The sequence below is a fragment of the Canis lupus genome, chromosome 15 (assembly GCF_011100685.1).
Source record: "Canis lupus familiaris isolate Mischka breed German Shepherd chromosome 15, alternate assembly UU_Cfam_GSD_1.0, whole genome shotgun sequence".
NCBI classification, from domain to species: Eukaryota; Metazoa; Chordata; class Mammalia; order Carnivora; family Canidae; genus Canis; species Canis lupus.
In genome coordinates this window covers 6,257,416-6,271,968 of record NC_049236.1, presented here as the reverse complement: position 1 = coordinate 6,271,968, position 14,553 = coordinate 6,257,416, and the positions used below count along the sequence as shown (strand labels likewise).

Sequence of the window (14,553 nt, the reverse complement as noted above, 5' to 3'; positions counted from 1 at the left end):
AGGCTCCCTGCTCAGTGGGAGGGGAGGGCCTGCTTCTCGTTCTGCCTCTGCCTGCCGCTCCCCCTGCTTGTGCACACGCGCTCTCTCTCTCTTGCTCTGTCAAATAAAGTCTTTAAAAAAATTACTGACTTACATTTTCTTGAATGTCTTCTAAGTAATCGTCTGCTGTTTTCTGACATTGATATTCAGTAGAGAAGTATGATACCAGCTTGATTTTTTTTCCCCAGGAGGGATCTGCTTTTTTTTTTTTTTTTTGTCTGATTGCAAAAATTATTTTTTACACTTATTTCAGTAGATTTATTTTGTCGCTGTTGACCACTTTGGGTCAGTTTTCAAAGAATTCCCTTTGAAAATATAGGTTCAAGTCTTTTTTTTTTATTTTTAAATTTTCTTTTAAAACATTACTGTTCTGTTTGCTCCTTGCTGTGCCTTTTGTAGTATATTTTTTACCATGTGCTTATATTTCCAATTTTTAAAAATATTTTTCTTCCATTTCTTTCATGAATCAGATCCGTAGTACTTTGGTTTTTTCTTCCTCCTATTGACTATCTCTTCCCTGAGTTAATTTTCTATTGTGAGATTTTTTTTTTCTTTCCTTTTTTAAATGTTTATTTAAGTAATTTCTACACCCAACTGGGGACTCAAACTCCTAACCCCAGGATGAAGAGTCTCATGCTCTTCTGACTGAGCCAGCCAGGCACCCTTCTGAGATTTTAATAGCTATATTAAGAATTCTTTAATTCATGGGGCACCTGAGTGGCTCAGTCAGTTAAATGACCAACTCTTGATTTCGGCTCTGGCCATGATCTCAGGGTTCTGGGATCGAGCCCTGCGTCATGCTCCACACTCTGTGGGGCATCTGCTTGTTTCTCTTTCTCCCTCTCTTTCTGTGCCCCAGTACCCCCACCTGTTTGCATGCACATCCACACACTTGTATACTCTCTCAAATATTAAAAAAAATTTTTTTGGAATTCATGTTAAAAAGTAATGTTTCAGAGACGCCTGGGTGACTCAGTTGGTTAAGCACCTGCCTTCTGCTCAGGTCAAGATCCCAGGGTCCTGGGATCGAGCCCCACATCCTGTCAAGCTCCCTGCTCACTGGGGAACCTGCTTCTCCCTCTTCCCCCTACTTGTGCGCGCTCGCTCTCTCTCTCTCTCAAATAAATAAAATCTTTTTTAAAATGTAGTTTCACAGTTTTCATCTACTTTTTGATAATTTTTTGTTGAGTTTTCTTTGTCAAGGATATCATACGATTTTACTTTTTTTTATGGTTTCTTCATATGGATACTTATCATTTTTTTATTACTCATATTTAAATTAGATGAACTTTCTCAAGCCATCTATTGGAAGATTCTGGAGGGGGATGGGGAGGAGGAACAGGACATTGGGAGCAGGGTGGTCCCAGGTTTCTCTGCTCAAATATTAATAGAGAATTTGTGAAGGGTATATAGGAGTTATTTGTGGCATTCTTTGAACATTTAAGTTTGAAACGACAGATGAAAAGTACTTGGCTTACTTTTAGAGGAGTCATAGTATCTGAGATCTGTCGCTTCTAGACCACCCTCTCCTCATTCTCATGGCACTTTCTACACCTCCTTTTTCTACTTACTTCTGAGATTCCCCCGGTCAGTCTCCGTTCTAAACATTGCAGTTCCCACTTAGGATAGGATCCTCTCTTTCTGGGAGTGAAAATTTGCTATTCCCCAGCCAGGCTGTTTTCATACTTGTCCTCTCCCCTGCAAAGGCTCTACCAGCCCCTAGTACTTTGGGCCATTTTTACTTATAATTTGGCATTTCCATTTTTATTGTCTCCTGGGTTCACCAAATATGTAGAAGGGTTTTCTTTTCTTTTTAAAAACATTCTCTTTGTTGTATTGGGTTCTAGGAGGAAAGTAGGAAAATTTGGAAGTAAATTGCTATTTTCCTACAGGAACTTAAAGTCTAGCTTTGGATATTATTAAATAATATATAAATAACCCATTGGTCAGATAAATCACAAAGAAAATTTTACGTATTTTAAACTTAAGGATAATGAAAATAATACATATCAGAACTTGGTATGATTAGCTAAAGCAATGCTTAGAATCTAAAACCTTAAAATGCCTATTAGAAAAGAAGAAAAGCATCAGTGACTTAAGTATTCATCTCAATAAGTTATGAAAATAAAGAAAAAATAAATGCAAAGCAAATAGAAGGAAATAAGAGTTAAAAACAGAAATTAATGAAATAGAAAACAAATTTATTCTGTAGGTAGAGAGACTTGAAAAGTTTTTAAGAAGGATAGTGACATGATCATATTTGTTTTCCAGAAAGAGACCTCTGGCAGCAGTGTGGAGAATAGATAGAGGAGAAAAAACTAATCTCAGAAGCCAGTTAGGAGGCTTTTTCAATCACTAGTTCAGGTAAGAGATGGTGACGGTCTAATGTGGGTGGAGAGAAAGGAACCATATTATAAGGAATAAGTTGAAAAAGTAGGTTTAAGACCCATGTCCAGAAAAAAACTTTGGGTATAGTTACTGGCACATGGAACTGATTGGAAATGAGTAGACCAGAAGGTTTACTAGGTTTTTGAAGAAATTGTTTTTGGAAATAAACTATAAACCTGGTATATCTGTCAGGTTCAACCAAAGAGACAGAACCAGTGAGAGATCTATATATAGAGATTTGGCTTACACAGTTTGTAAGGATTAGGAAGGCAAGTCTGAAATCCTTACAATAGGCTGTCAGGAAGGACAGACTGGGACTCATGGGCATGAGCTGAGGCTGTTCTTCGCAGGTGGAAGCTCTCTTCTGTCTCTCTTGGGAAAGCACCAGCCTTGCTTTAAAAGCCTTTCAACTGACTGAACGAAGCCCACCCAGATTATCCAGGATAATCTCCTTTACTTAGTCAACTGATTGTGGATTTTAATTACATCTATAAAACACTTTCACAGCAATAACTAGATTAATGTTTGAATAGCTGACAACTAGTAACCCTGCCAAGTTGATGAATTAAAAAAAAAAAAAAACACATACGTGGCCTGCAAAGTTATTCAGTCTTTGAAACAACCTTCATGTTCCCAACCCTTCAGGCTGTGACTGCTGTATTATAAACTAGCTTCTAAGAAGGGCATACTCACCAACATACAGTCAGAATAGTGATTCATTCTAGTGTGAATGGTGATGCTGGCAATTGAATTGGAAGATAGATCTGCTGTTGCTGATTAGTTGGCGGTATGCACCATATATTAAATAGATCGAATGTTAATTATGTCCAAAGCTTGGAGAGCCTATGGGACATATGGATAGATACTACTGTGCAGTTGGAAATGCATATGTGAAAATCTGTGATGGTGGAACCAAAAGTTAGAGAACTCTTCAGTATATAAATCCATATTTGAAACTATAGAAATGAAAAAACTTCTTTAGGAATAATATTTAGATAAGAAACAGGAATGAGGAGGATAAAGCCATAGGGGAATAGTGGCATTTAAGGAAGGAAGAAGCACCAGTGAGCAGTTAATGATTATCACAGGTGGTATGAGAGCCAAAAAAAGTGGTGTCACGGAGGCCAAGGGAGGAAACATATTCAAAGATTAGATGATTTCACAGTTAAGCAGTGGGAGCTTTTCCAGTAAAATCAAGAGTAAAGCCAGGATGTCAGGACTATGATATTTTAGTTGTTTTGTGTTTGCTAACTTCTGTTCTTCTTACAGGTTTCACTCTACACGTTACTTCCTTGAGAAGCAGTATTTGACACCTTTCTCCCCCCCACATCCAGCCATCCCCCAAGAATGAGTTAGGTATTTCTTTTATGTATTCCCACAGCGCAGTGTACTCCCCCTGTAATATAGCACATGTCACTTGAAATTATAACTGTTTCTTGTTCTGTGTCTCCTGTTAGAATGAAAGCTCCACAGAGCTAGGGATTGTCCATCTTATTCACCAGTGTATGTACCCTCCATGCTTAGCACAATTTGGGGTCATATTAAGGAAAGAATGAATAGGTAAAACTAAGAGCATAGAGGAGGAACATCTAAATTATCCTAGAAAGTTAGAAGAATATTTGGAAGAGTATGTGATGCTTTAGCCAAGCTTTAACAAATACGATGAGATCAAGAGTTTGGATTGAAAAGGAGGTACACAGGAGTAAGAGATTTTTGAGAGGTTTCTAAAATAAAAAATTTGATTGAAAGACATAAGAGAAAATCTAAATGAATGAAATTAGGAAAACTCAATTTGATGTCAGTTTTCTACAATTTAATCTCTAAATGCAATTTTAAATAAAATTCCAATAGAGTATATCATGAAACTTGATAAGTAAATATTAAGGCTTTTTTTTTTTAAGATTTTATTTATTCATGAGAGACATAGAGAGACAGAGACACAGAGAGAGAAGCAGGCTCCATGCAAGGAGCCCGATGTGGGACTGGATCCTAGGTCTCCAGGATCACATCCTGGGCTGCGAAGGCAGGAACTTAACCACTGAGCCACCCAGGCATCCCTATTAAGGCTTATATGGAAAAATAAATGCCAAGAATAGCCAATATAATTTTAAAGAAGAATAAAGAAGGAGGAATTCCCCTCTTTATTTTAAAACTATAGCGAGGGATCCCTGGGTGGCTCAGCGGTTTAGCGCCTGCCTTTGGCCCAGGGCGCAATCCTGGAGTCCCGGAATCGAGTCCCACGTCAGGCTCCTGGCATGGAGCCTGCTTCTCCCTCTGCCTGTGTCTCTGCCTCACTCTCTCTCTCTCTGTGTGTCTATCATAAATAAATAAATCTTTAAAAAAATAAAAAAATAAAACTATAACGATTATTATTCCACATTGCTTTAAGCACAGGGACAGACAGATCAATGAAGCAGAATACAGAGCCTAGAAATAAGCCATGTGTATATGGAAACTTAGTAAAATGTTAGGCAGCATTTCATATCATTGAAGAAAGAATGTTTAATAAATGGTGTTTATAAAGTTAACTACATGAAAAAATAAATTAGACACATCTCACATCATGTTCAAAATCTATTTCTAGGTTTTTTTTTTGTTTTTGTTTTTGTTTTTTTTAGATTTTATTTATTTGAGAGAGCAGGGGTAGGAGGAGGGGAAGAGGGAGAGGGAGAAGAAGGCTCCATGCTGAGCGGGGAGCCTAATGCAGGACTCAATCCCAGGACCCTGGGATAATGACCTGACCCACCCAAGCACCCCTATTTCTGGGTGTATTTTAATCCTAAAGCCGTAATACAAAACTTTAAAATTCTTTTAGAAAAAAAATAGAATATTTCTAATGTTGGACAAAATATAAAATGTAAATTATAAAAGATAATACAAGCTTGGCTACATCAAACTTTTAAACTTGTATGTTATAAAGATAATCATAAAGTTAATTAAAATACTAGGACAATATTTGCAGCAAATACACCCAAGAGCTTTATAAAAATAAGGATAGATCAGTAGGAAAACAGGTAGTTCAGAAAAGAGGAAACCCAAATGACCAGTAAACACATGAATATCAGATTCTCATTCATTAGTAATCAGGAAAATGCAAATGAAATATAAAAGATTACATTTCATACCCATCAGGTTTGTAAAAATTAAAGTCTTATATCAAATATTGGTGAGGATACCAAAGTTAAAGGAACTCACACACTGTCAGAGTATGATTTGGTACAGCAACCTTGGAGAGCAGTTTTCCGTATCTAGAAAAGATGAAATTGTACGTATCTTAAAATCTGTAACATGCCATAAGCTTGCATATGTACTTGAAGCATTATTTGTTAATAGAAAATTGGAATCAGCCTAATTCTTTATCAGTGTTTCCTTGGAAAGCATTCTGAATGAGTACATATATTATTATATGATATTGTGGTGTACTGTATGACAACTAAATGAGTGAACCAGATCTACAGATATCAACATAGATTATCATCAGAAACTGTGTTTTTGTTTTGTTTTGTTTTTGTTCTTTTTTTTTTTTTTTTTTTTAAGATTTTATTCATTAATGAGAGACACACACACACAGAGAGAGGCAGAGACACAGGCAGAGGGAGAAGCACGCTCCATGCAGGGAGCCTGACGCGGGACTCGACCCTGGGTCTTCAGGATCAGGCCTCGGGGCAAAGGCGGCGCTAAACCGCTGAGCCACCCAGGCTGCCCCAAAAACAGTGTTGAAGGGGTAGCAGATATTAAAAGGATAGGTTATTATGTAAATTTAAAACAAATTTATACTGAGTACATAAATATGCAGTAAAACTATGAAAAACATAGATGAGACAAAAGCACACCAATTTGAGGATAGTGGTTACCTTTAGGAAGAAGGAAGAAGAATGGAATAGGTTGGTTGGCATAGAGAGAATAGATAAAGGGCTGCATGTTTCAAGAAAAATGTGAGAGTATGTTAATTTTTTGTGAACAAAGTGTGAATAACTTATGGTGCCATTGTGAAGTAAAGAAGTCAGAAAATAGCATTTTTAATAAAAGATCTATGGTATGTTAGTGAAATGAAAATAAAGCCTAAAAGTTTTAATTGCCAGTAAAATGTAGTACTGCTATGAAAAATAATGAGTGAAAAGATTGCACTCACCAGCCTACTTGTTTATGTTTCCCTTTTTTGTTTTTGTGTGATTTGAATTTGCATCCCTTGAGCTTGGTATATTGTTCCGAACAAAACAGCCCTTGTTGAACTTGAAATCTACTGGAAAACACTAGTATTGAGCAATACAAGTATTATGAAGAGGAAGTGCTGAGTACAATGGGAGCACATAACAGGGATCCATTTTAGTCTCCAAAGTGACAGATTACCTACCTCTAGGTGAAATTGGTAGTGGAAGGAAGAAAGGAAGTGTGAAAATTACTCTAAAACAGAGAAATTTAATTCTAATGATGTGACTTAATCTTGTCTTCAAAATGATTGCTTTTGTGGTATTTAATATTTTCTCAACTGTGTAGTTAAACTTACTGTAATTTTACCAATCTAAGATTCAAAAATATTTTTTCTTCACATTTCATCATCTCTGAAATTGGGAGATGTCTTGCAGTTGATGGTTTGTCACACTTTAATTGATGTTTCTTTTTTAGGGTACATAAAATATTGATGTACCTTACTATCACTGATAACTTGGATTTGAAGATATGTGAGAATATATTTTTAGTTTAGCCTGCATTTAAGCCAAACTCATTTGCAGCTTGCATTTTTAAGACCATCACAGTGAATGTGGTATTTATTAGTTGTATTTCCCTTAAAATAGTTTTATTTACCACTCATTATATAACAGATAGGATCCTAAACATTTTACATTATCTCATATGAACTCTACCACAGTTGTATGAGTTAAGTTTAGAGAGAGAAAATCTGTGTAAACTTTCTCTCTCTAAATTGACTTTCTCTTTCTAAAGTTCACATAGTTTAATATTTATATTAAATAATTTACGTATTTGTGAAAAGTTCAGAAATAACAGAAGAAAAATCAATGAATTACCATAGTAATAATTAATAAAAGTTTATTGTGCACACACCAAAAACAGTTTGCATACTGGGAGCATTCAACTCAAAACATGGAATGACGCTCAGGAAAATATCATAAAACAGTTTATATAGAGAGAAAGCAGTAATTCCTCAGTGATTGTTTATAATATTAAAATTTTCTTAAATGGTAGGGAGTTGGTCAATGGTTATTAATCTTGGGAAACAATGTAAGTTTTGCTTATGATTTTCAGAGACATGAGCAAGAAATGACCCAGACCAAGTTGGGCTTGTGAGATAAGCTACATTAAGCTTTGCTTGTATGACTAAACTGGTTTTGTCTGCTCAGGGAATTTTCAAGGCTGGTATTCATTTGCTTTTGATTTTAACAATGTAATATAACCTATTAAACCTATTTTGAATAAAACTGTAGTTTATATTTAAGGCTCAAAGTCACAGTTTACTTTTAAATGATAGAAGCCAGCTTCTGACTCCAAAGTTATGTCCTTAATATTCATAACTCTGTACTGCATCCCTAAGAAGCAAGATTCTTGGCAGACAGATCTCAGACCCAGGAACATCTGAATTGAGAAACATTGTTATTTTTATTTACTTTCTGTGCTTTACAGTAAGAGTATCCTTCTGTAAAACAGTCACTATTTACTCCTAAAAGAAAATGGAATATATAGATTGTTGTAGAATTTAGTAATTGTAATTTATTCTGCAAAAGAGTCAGAGAAGTTCACCCAGAATATGCTTCCTTTGCAAGGAAAACATATTTCTATTAAGTAATTTATTAATCACAATAATAGTGTCGTTTGCTTCATATGTTTGAGTTCAGGTATAAGATCTCTAAGACTAAGAAATAATTTATAATATTAAAATGAGTTTTCTCAGCAGTAGATGAAAACAGAACATTTCTTGAGGGTATAATGAAAGTCTGATTTCAGGCAGCAGGACAGGAACTTTTCACCATATGGTCTAGCTAAGCAAGGTAAATATATCTGTGTCAGGCTTACCCAGACTATCCTCACATTACAAAAGCAAAATAATGACAGCAGAAATCTCAGTGACAGTCTCCATCCACTCTGTTTTTTAATTCACCCTGTTTCAGTCTCAGTGAGTTTGCCCTTCATATTTGGTACAAGTTTATGTTTGAGCCGTCCTCTTGGAATCACACATCACTAACCCTGTGGAGAATTTTGTATTTTTCCTTTATTGATCTTCTGTTTCCTACATCCTTTTTCTTCTCCTGCCCTTTTTTAATGTTCAAAAGTTTTATGAGAAAAGGGTACGCAACAGGCAAATATTGTGACACCTTACACACTTGAAAACAAATTTATTTATTTTTTTTTTAATTTTTATTTATTTATGATAGTCACAGAGAGAGAGAGAGAGAGAGAGAGGCGCAGAGACATAGGCAGAGGGAGAAGCAGGCTCCATGCACCGGGAGCCCGACGCGGGACTCGATCCCGGGTCTCCAGGATCCCGCCCGGGGCCAAAGGCAGGCGCTAAACCACTGCGCCACCCAGGGATCCCTTGAAAACAAATTTAAATGGTAGTTTAGCTGAGTTTCTGTGTTGGAAATAATATTCCTTCACAGATTTGAAAGCAGTGCTCCATTTTTTAAAGAGCTTTAGTGAGATTTTTTTTGTACATACCATAAAATGTACTTATTTTACATATGTATCCATTGTCTTTATGTTTCATTTAATTTGCTTTACCTTCTGGAAAATTTCCTCAACTTCATCTTTTAACCCTTTATTCACTTTTTCATTTCTGCTCTTAATGTTCTAGTAGTTTTTTTTTGTTTTTGTTTTTTGTTTTCCTTAAATGTTGTGCTGTACTATTCTTGTTTCACAGTTGCAGTATCCTCTCTTAGCTCACTGAGAATAATTTATTCTGGAGCTTTCTTTTTTCAGCACATGTTTATGCTTCACCCAAATTCCTTTTGTTTTGATCTCTTATCTTCCATGTTGGAGGCTTTCCTCAGATAATACACTATCCTTGAGTATCTACTCATGATTCATAGGGAGTCTAAAACACTGACTAGATACTCTGAATGCATCAGTGCATCTGTGGGGTGAGCTTCATTGTGGGGTGATTTCAATGCGCTGATGTTAGGGGACCTACATTTGTATCCTCAAATCTCTTTGCTTGGCTGGTCAGAGATGAGTGTTCTGAGCTCCTACCTCAAGAGTAACAATCTCATGGTCTACATTCTGGAAGCCAAATTGGACATTCTGTTTGGGAGACTGTCTACATTCAGCATTTAATGTTTATAGTCATCTAATCCCTTGTTTTTGGTGCAGTCCTATGCCTTCAACTGTGCCTGACATGCTCCCTCCAAAGAGCCTTTCCTTTATTTTTTTCCAGAGAATAAACCTCCAGATTTGTGCAGGGATGACAAAGGGATGGTTGTTCAGCAATGTGGAACTAGACAAGGGATCTAGGACTCTACCTGTTTCTCAAACAGCTTTCCTTTTTATCTTTCTGCATCTCCCCCATTCTGTCACCAGTTCAGAGGCACTTAGTGCTGCCACTTCTCATGCCTTTTGAAGATTTTATAGTGTAAATGCCATTGGTTCTTATCTTTCTCAACATAGCTACCTTGAGATTTCATTTTCTTGGATCTACTATGTCAGTTATTTTTTTTTTTTAATTTTTTATTTATTTGTGACAGTCACACACACACAGAGAGAGAGAGAGAGACAGAGACACAGGCAGAGGGAGAAGCAGGCTCCATGCACCAGGAGCCCGATGTGGGATTCAATCCCGGGTCTCCAGATCGCACCCTGGGCCAAAGGCAGGCGCCAAACCGCTGCGCCACCCAGGGATCCCTACTATGTCAGTTATTGTCCACTTGCTTTTCATCTTCTAAAATGTTGATGGATTTCCTGTTTTCTGTTCACTCCTTCTAAGATTATTTTAAAATTCCTCACCATAGTTATAGTGGAGTTTGGGGATTGGGGAAGGAATGAAATGAGCTTCTTGTTTTTTAATCTATTTTAACCCAGAATCTATTTTTAAAGTGCAGAGGCTTTGTCTGGGTCATCTCTAAATTTGAACCCATAAGGGAGACCATGAAGAGTAGGTATTTAATAAATGTTTACATGGATGATTAAGTCTTGTTTAATATCTATAAAACTCAGTTGATAACAAGCTTGTGATGAAGTCCTAGTTTCCTATCACATGGAACTCTCTATAGGTTTGATTAAGTGTCCTCACAATATTGTGGGTATCTTTCTCTGGAGCAGGTAATCCATAATAATGATTTTAAGGCCTAGCATTGAAAGTTACATTCTGCCATTTTAATAATATCCCATTAGTTATGCCTATTCAGTGTAGGAAAGACACTTACTAGGGACATCTTTGAGGCTAGGTATCACACAAAGTTTCTATCTTAAGCTAAAGAAAAATCCAAGTTAAGTAGAAGGTAAGAAATAATAAAGTCAGAGCAAAAAATTAAATAGAAAACAGTACAGAAAAGGCATGAAGCCAGAAATTGGTTCTTTTGATAAAATTAATAAAATCCTAGCAAGACAAATCAAAGAAAATAGAAAAAACAGATTCCTAGTATTAGGAATGAAAGAGAGGGTATCACTAAAGATTCCTCAGAATTGAAAGATTAGTAAGGAAACATTATGGAATTTATATCAATTATTTGATTACCAGAACTTTACAAAAATTGATTTCAAAGAGTAATCTGAATAGCTCTGTATCTATTAAGTTCATAATCCCTTGAAAACTCCAGTAATTTCACTGATGAATTTTATCTAACATTTAAGGAAAAAATAGTACCAATCTTTCACAAAATCAGAAAACAGAGGGAAAACTTTCCAACTCGTTTTATGCGGCTAGAGTATACTTGTGATAGACACTTGACAAAAACAGTATAACCCACTCAATAGAAAAATCATTTGATACATTATAACGTTCTCATAACAAAAATTTGCAGTAAACTAACAATAAAAGGAAACTTTTCAACTTGATAAAAGCACCTAGAAAAACATAACAAGCATCATCATAAAAGGTACAAAGATTGAATGCTCAAGAATGAGGCAAAGATACTTGATTTTCACTACTTGATTCAATATTGTGCTAGAGGTCCAAACTAATGCAGTGTGGTAAAAAAAAAAAAAATAAAGACGTAATATTGTAAGGGAAGAAATAAGACTATCCCTCTTTGGAGGAGACATAATTCTCTACATTAAAAAATGCTAAGCTATCCCCTCTCCCAAACAAAACCCTGCTAGAATTAATAGATGAATTTAGCAAGGACACAGAATACTAACAACATATACAAAAATCCGTACAAGCAGTATAACAAGAAATAATACCAGCATTCAGCAATTAGAAAATTAAAATATGGGGATCTCTGGGTGGCGCAGCGGTTTGGCGCCTGCCTTTGGCCCAGGGCGCGATCCTGGACACCCAGGATCGAATCCCACGTCAGGCTCCCGGTGCATGGAGCCTGCTTCTCCCTCTGCCTATGTCTCTGCCTCTCTCTCTTTCTCTGTATGACTATCATAAATAAAAAATTTAAAAAAATTAAAATACCATTTCTAATAATACCAAAAATGTAGTACTTAGGCATAGATTTAAAGAAAGATATGCAAAGCTTCTATACTGAAAGCTACAGATCATTCCTGAGAAAAATAAGGAAGATATAAATAGAGAAAGATACCATGTCCTTGGATCAGAACACTCAGATTGTTAAGATGTCCATTCTTCCTATGGGGCTCCTGGTGGCTCAGTTGGTTGAGCATCCAACTCATGGTTTAAGCTTGGGTCACGATCTCTGGGTCCTGGGATCAAGCCCCACCTCAGGCTTTGCTCTCTGCAGGGAGTCTGGGGATTTCTTTCCCTCTCCCTCTATACCACCTCCCCCACTCACACAGCAGTTCTCTCTGTCTCTCTCTTCAGAATAGATGAATAATAGATCATTTAAAAAAAAAAAAAAAGTCCATTCTCCCTAAATTGATCTATAGACTCAACATAGTCCCAATGGAAATCTCATCAGGTTTTTAAAAAAATATTAAGTTGACAAACTGAGTCTTAAGATTTATATGAAAATACAAAGAACTTAGGATAACCAAGAACATTCTGAAGAAGCACAAAGTAGGAAGATTTATACTACCTGGTTTTAAAGATACACTGTAAAGCTATAGTAATCAAAACTGACATTGGGGTGAAAGACCTGTAAAATGAGTTATAGAATAGATACAAATACTAAGATACTTGATCTTTTTTTTCTAAGATTCTTAATCTCAGATTATCATAGGCTGAGAAGCAATTCGAACAGATATGAAAATAGACTCATTCATGTGGTTGATTGATAATTGACAGAGGGGACAATATAATTCAGTGAGGAAAGGATAGTCTTAAATCATGTTAGAATAACTGGATATGTGTATGAAAAAAATAAACATAACCCCTACTTCACACCATACCCAAATTCTAGATATATCACAGGCCAAAACCTAAAGCTAAAGCTGGGAAATTGCTAAGAAAACAGGAAAAATATGCATGTCCTTGGAGTGAACAATTTCATGTCCTTGGAATGAAAACCTCTTCAGAACACTTAAGATGAAAAGGCAAGCAACTACTGGGAGAAAACATTTGCAAAACATATCTAAACAAAAGATTTGTATCCAGAATATATGAAAAACTTGTACTAGACAATTTTTAAATGTGGTCAAAAAATCAGGGACTTTACAAAAGATGTGTGTGAATGGCAAGTAAGCACTTGAGAAGATGTTAAACATCATTGCTCATCTGAGAAATGCAAATAGCCACAATGAGATATCACTTCACACCCACTACATGGGCTAAATTAAAAAGACTGGCAATACCAATGTTGGCAAAGATGTGGAGCAACTGGAAATGGTAGGAGTGTAAATTATACAACCACTGGGAAAAATATTTTGTCATAGTGTTTTAAAGTTAAACATGCTCTTGCCTTATGACCCACCAGTTTTATTCCTAGGCCTTTCCCCAAGATAAATGAAAAAGGAGGTCATACCAAGGTTTGTGTGTGTGCACAAATCTTGGTATGACCTCCTTTGCATATAAATAAATAAATATAAATATAAATATATATATATATATATATATATATATATATATATACTTGTTTATAATACCTAGAAACTGGAAACGACCCAAATATCTAAAAAAACAAGTGAATGGAGAAACAAATTATAATCTCATACAATGAAATACTACCTGGCAGTTAGAAAAAAGTGCTGGAGCACCTGGGCAGCTCAGTTGGTTATGCATCTGACTCTTGATCTCAGCTCAGGTCTTGGATCTCAGGATCATAAATTCAAGCCTTGCATTGGGCTCCACACTGGCCATGGAGCCTACTTTAAAAAAGAGAGAGAGCGAGAACTACTAATTTATACAGCAGTATGAATCGGAACTAATTAACTAATCTCAACTAATTAAAACAGGCAAAAGAAGCCAAACTTAAAATGGTATATATAATTATATACATAATTCCATTTATGTAAAATTTTGGATCCAGTTAATCTATTATGAAAGGAATCTGATGTGTGTTTGCTTAGGGCAGATGTGGAAGGAACTGATTACATAGAGGCAGGAAAGTACATTCTGGGGTGATGGAAAGGTTCTTTTGCAATTGGGGTGGTAATAGCATAAATGTATGCATTTTCAAAATCATTGAACTTTATACTTAAGGTGTATTTTATTATATGTAAGGCTGAAAATCCTTTTTTAAAAGTAAGGTACTCCTATATAAACCACAGAAAGACTAAAATTCAAGTCTCGCAGTACTAACAGTGAGACTTGAGCACAAAAATGACATAGACTGCCTATGAGAGGGTCAGTTATTAAAACCACTTTGAAAGAATTTGGCCTTGTCTAGGAAAATTAGAGATACATATCCTTCATGACTCAGCAATTTTACTTAGAGCCTTTTCTACTAGAGAAATTACATGTATATGTGCATCAAAAAAGACCACAATTACAAAAAAGACCATGAATTAATGTTCATGATATTCTAGTAACTAAGGAAAGTACTAACACTAATGTCCAATGTTAGAATAGTAAACTGTGTGTGTGTGTGTGTAGTTTATATAGTAAATATATAT

At 35.8% G+C, this 14,553-nt stretch overlaps 1 protein-coding gene and 1 long non-coding RNA gene across 6 annotated transcripts in view; one reads left to right on the top strand and one right to left on the bottom strand.

Annotated features, from left to right (window-relative positions):
* AGO3 (argonaute RISC catalytic component 3) overlaps positions 1-14,553 on the top strand; it is a 120,056-nt gene that overhangs the window by 53,264 nt on the left and 52,239 nt on the right. The window contains exons 1-2 of one of the 5 annotated variants that reach the window (XM_038557917.1): positions 2,337-2,403; positions 3,697-3,778. The exons of 2 other annotated variants lie outside the window; for them this stretch is intronic. In XM_038557917.1, the coding sequence (XP_038413845.1) occupies positions 3,775-3,778 (4 nt within the window). In that variant the 5' untranslated portion in view covers positions 2,337-2,403; positions 3,697-3,774. Of the gene's footprint in view, positions 1-2,309; positions 2,404-3,696; positions 3,784-14,553 lie in introns of those variants that run through there. 2 more of the 5 variants (XM_038557918.1, XM_038557919.1) reach the window with 2 other exon arrangements.
* The window catches only part of LOC119869414, a 60,145-nt gene that overhangs the window by 38,745 nt on the left and 6,847 nt on the right, over positions 1-14,553 (bottom strand). Inside the window, exons 3-4 of the long non-coding RNA XR_005370172.1 lie at positions 13,667-13,806; positions 5,623-5,675 (exon numbers count right to left, since the gene is read on the bottom strand). This is a non-coding gene — a long non-coding RNA (uncharacterized LOC119869414). The remainder of the gene's footprint in view (positions 1-5,622; positions 5,676-13,666; positions 13,807-14,553) is intronic.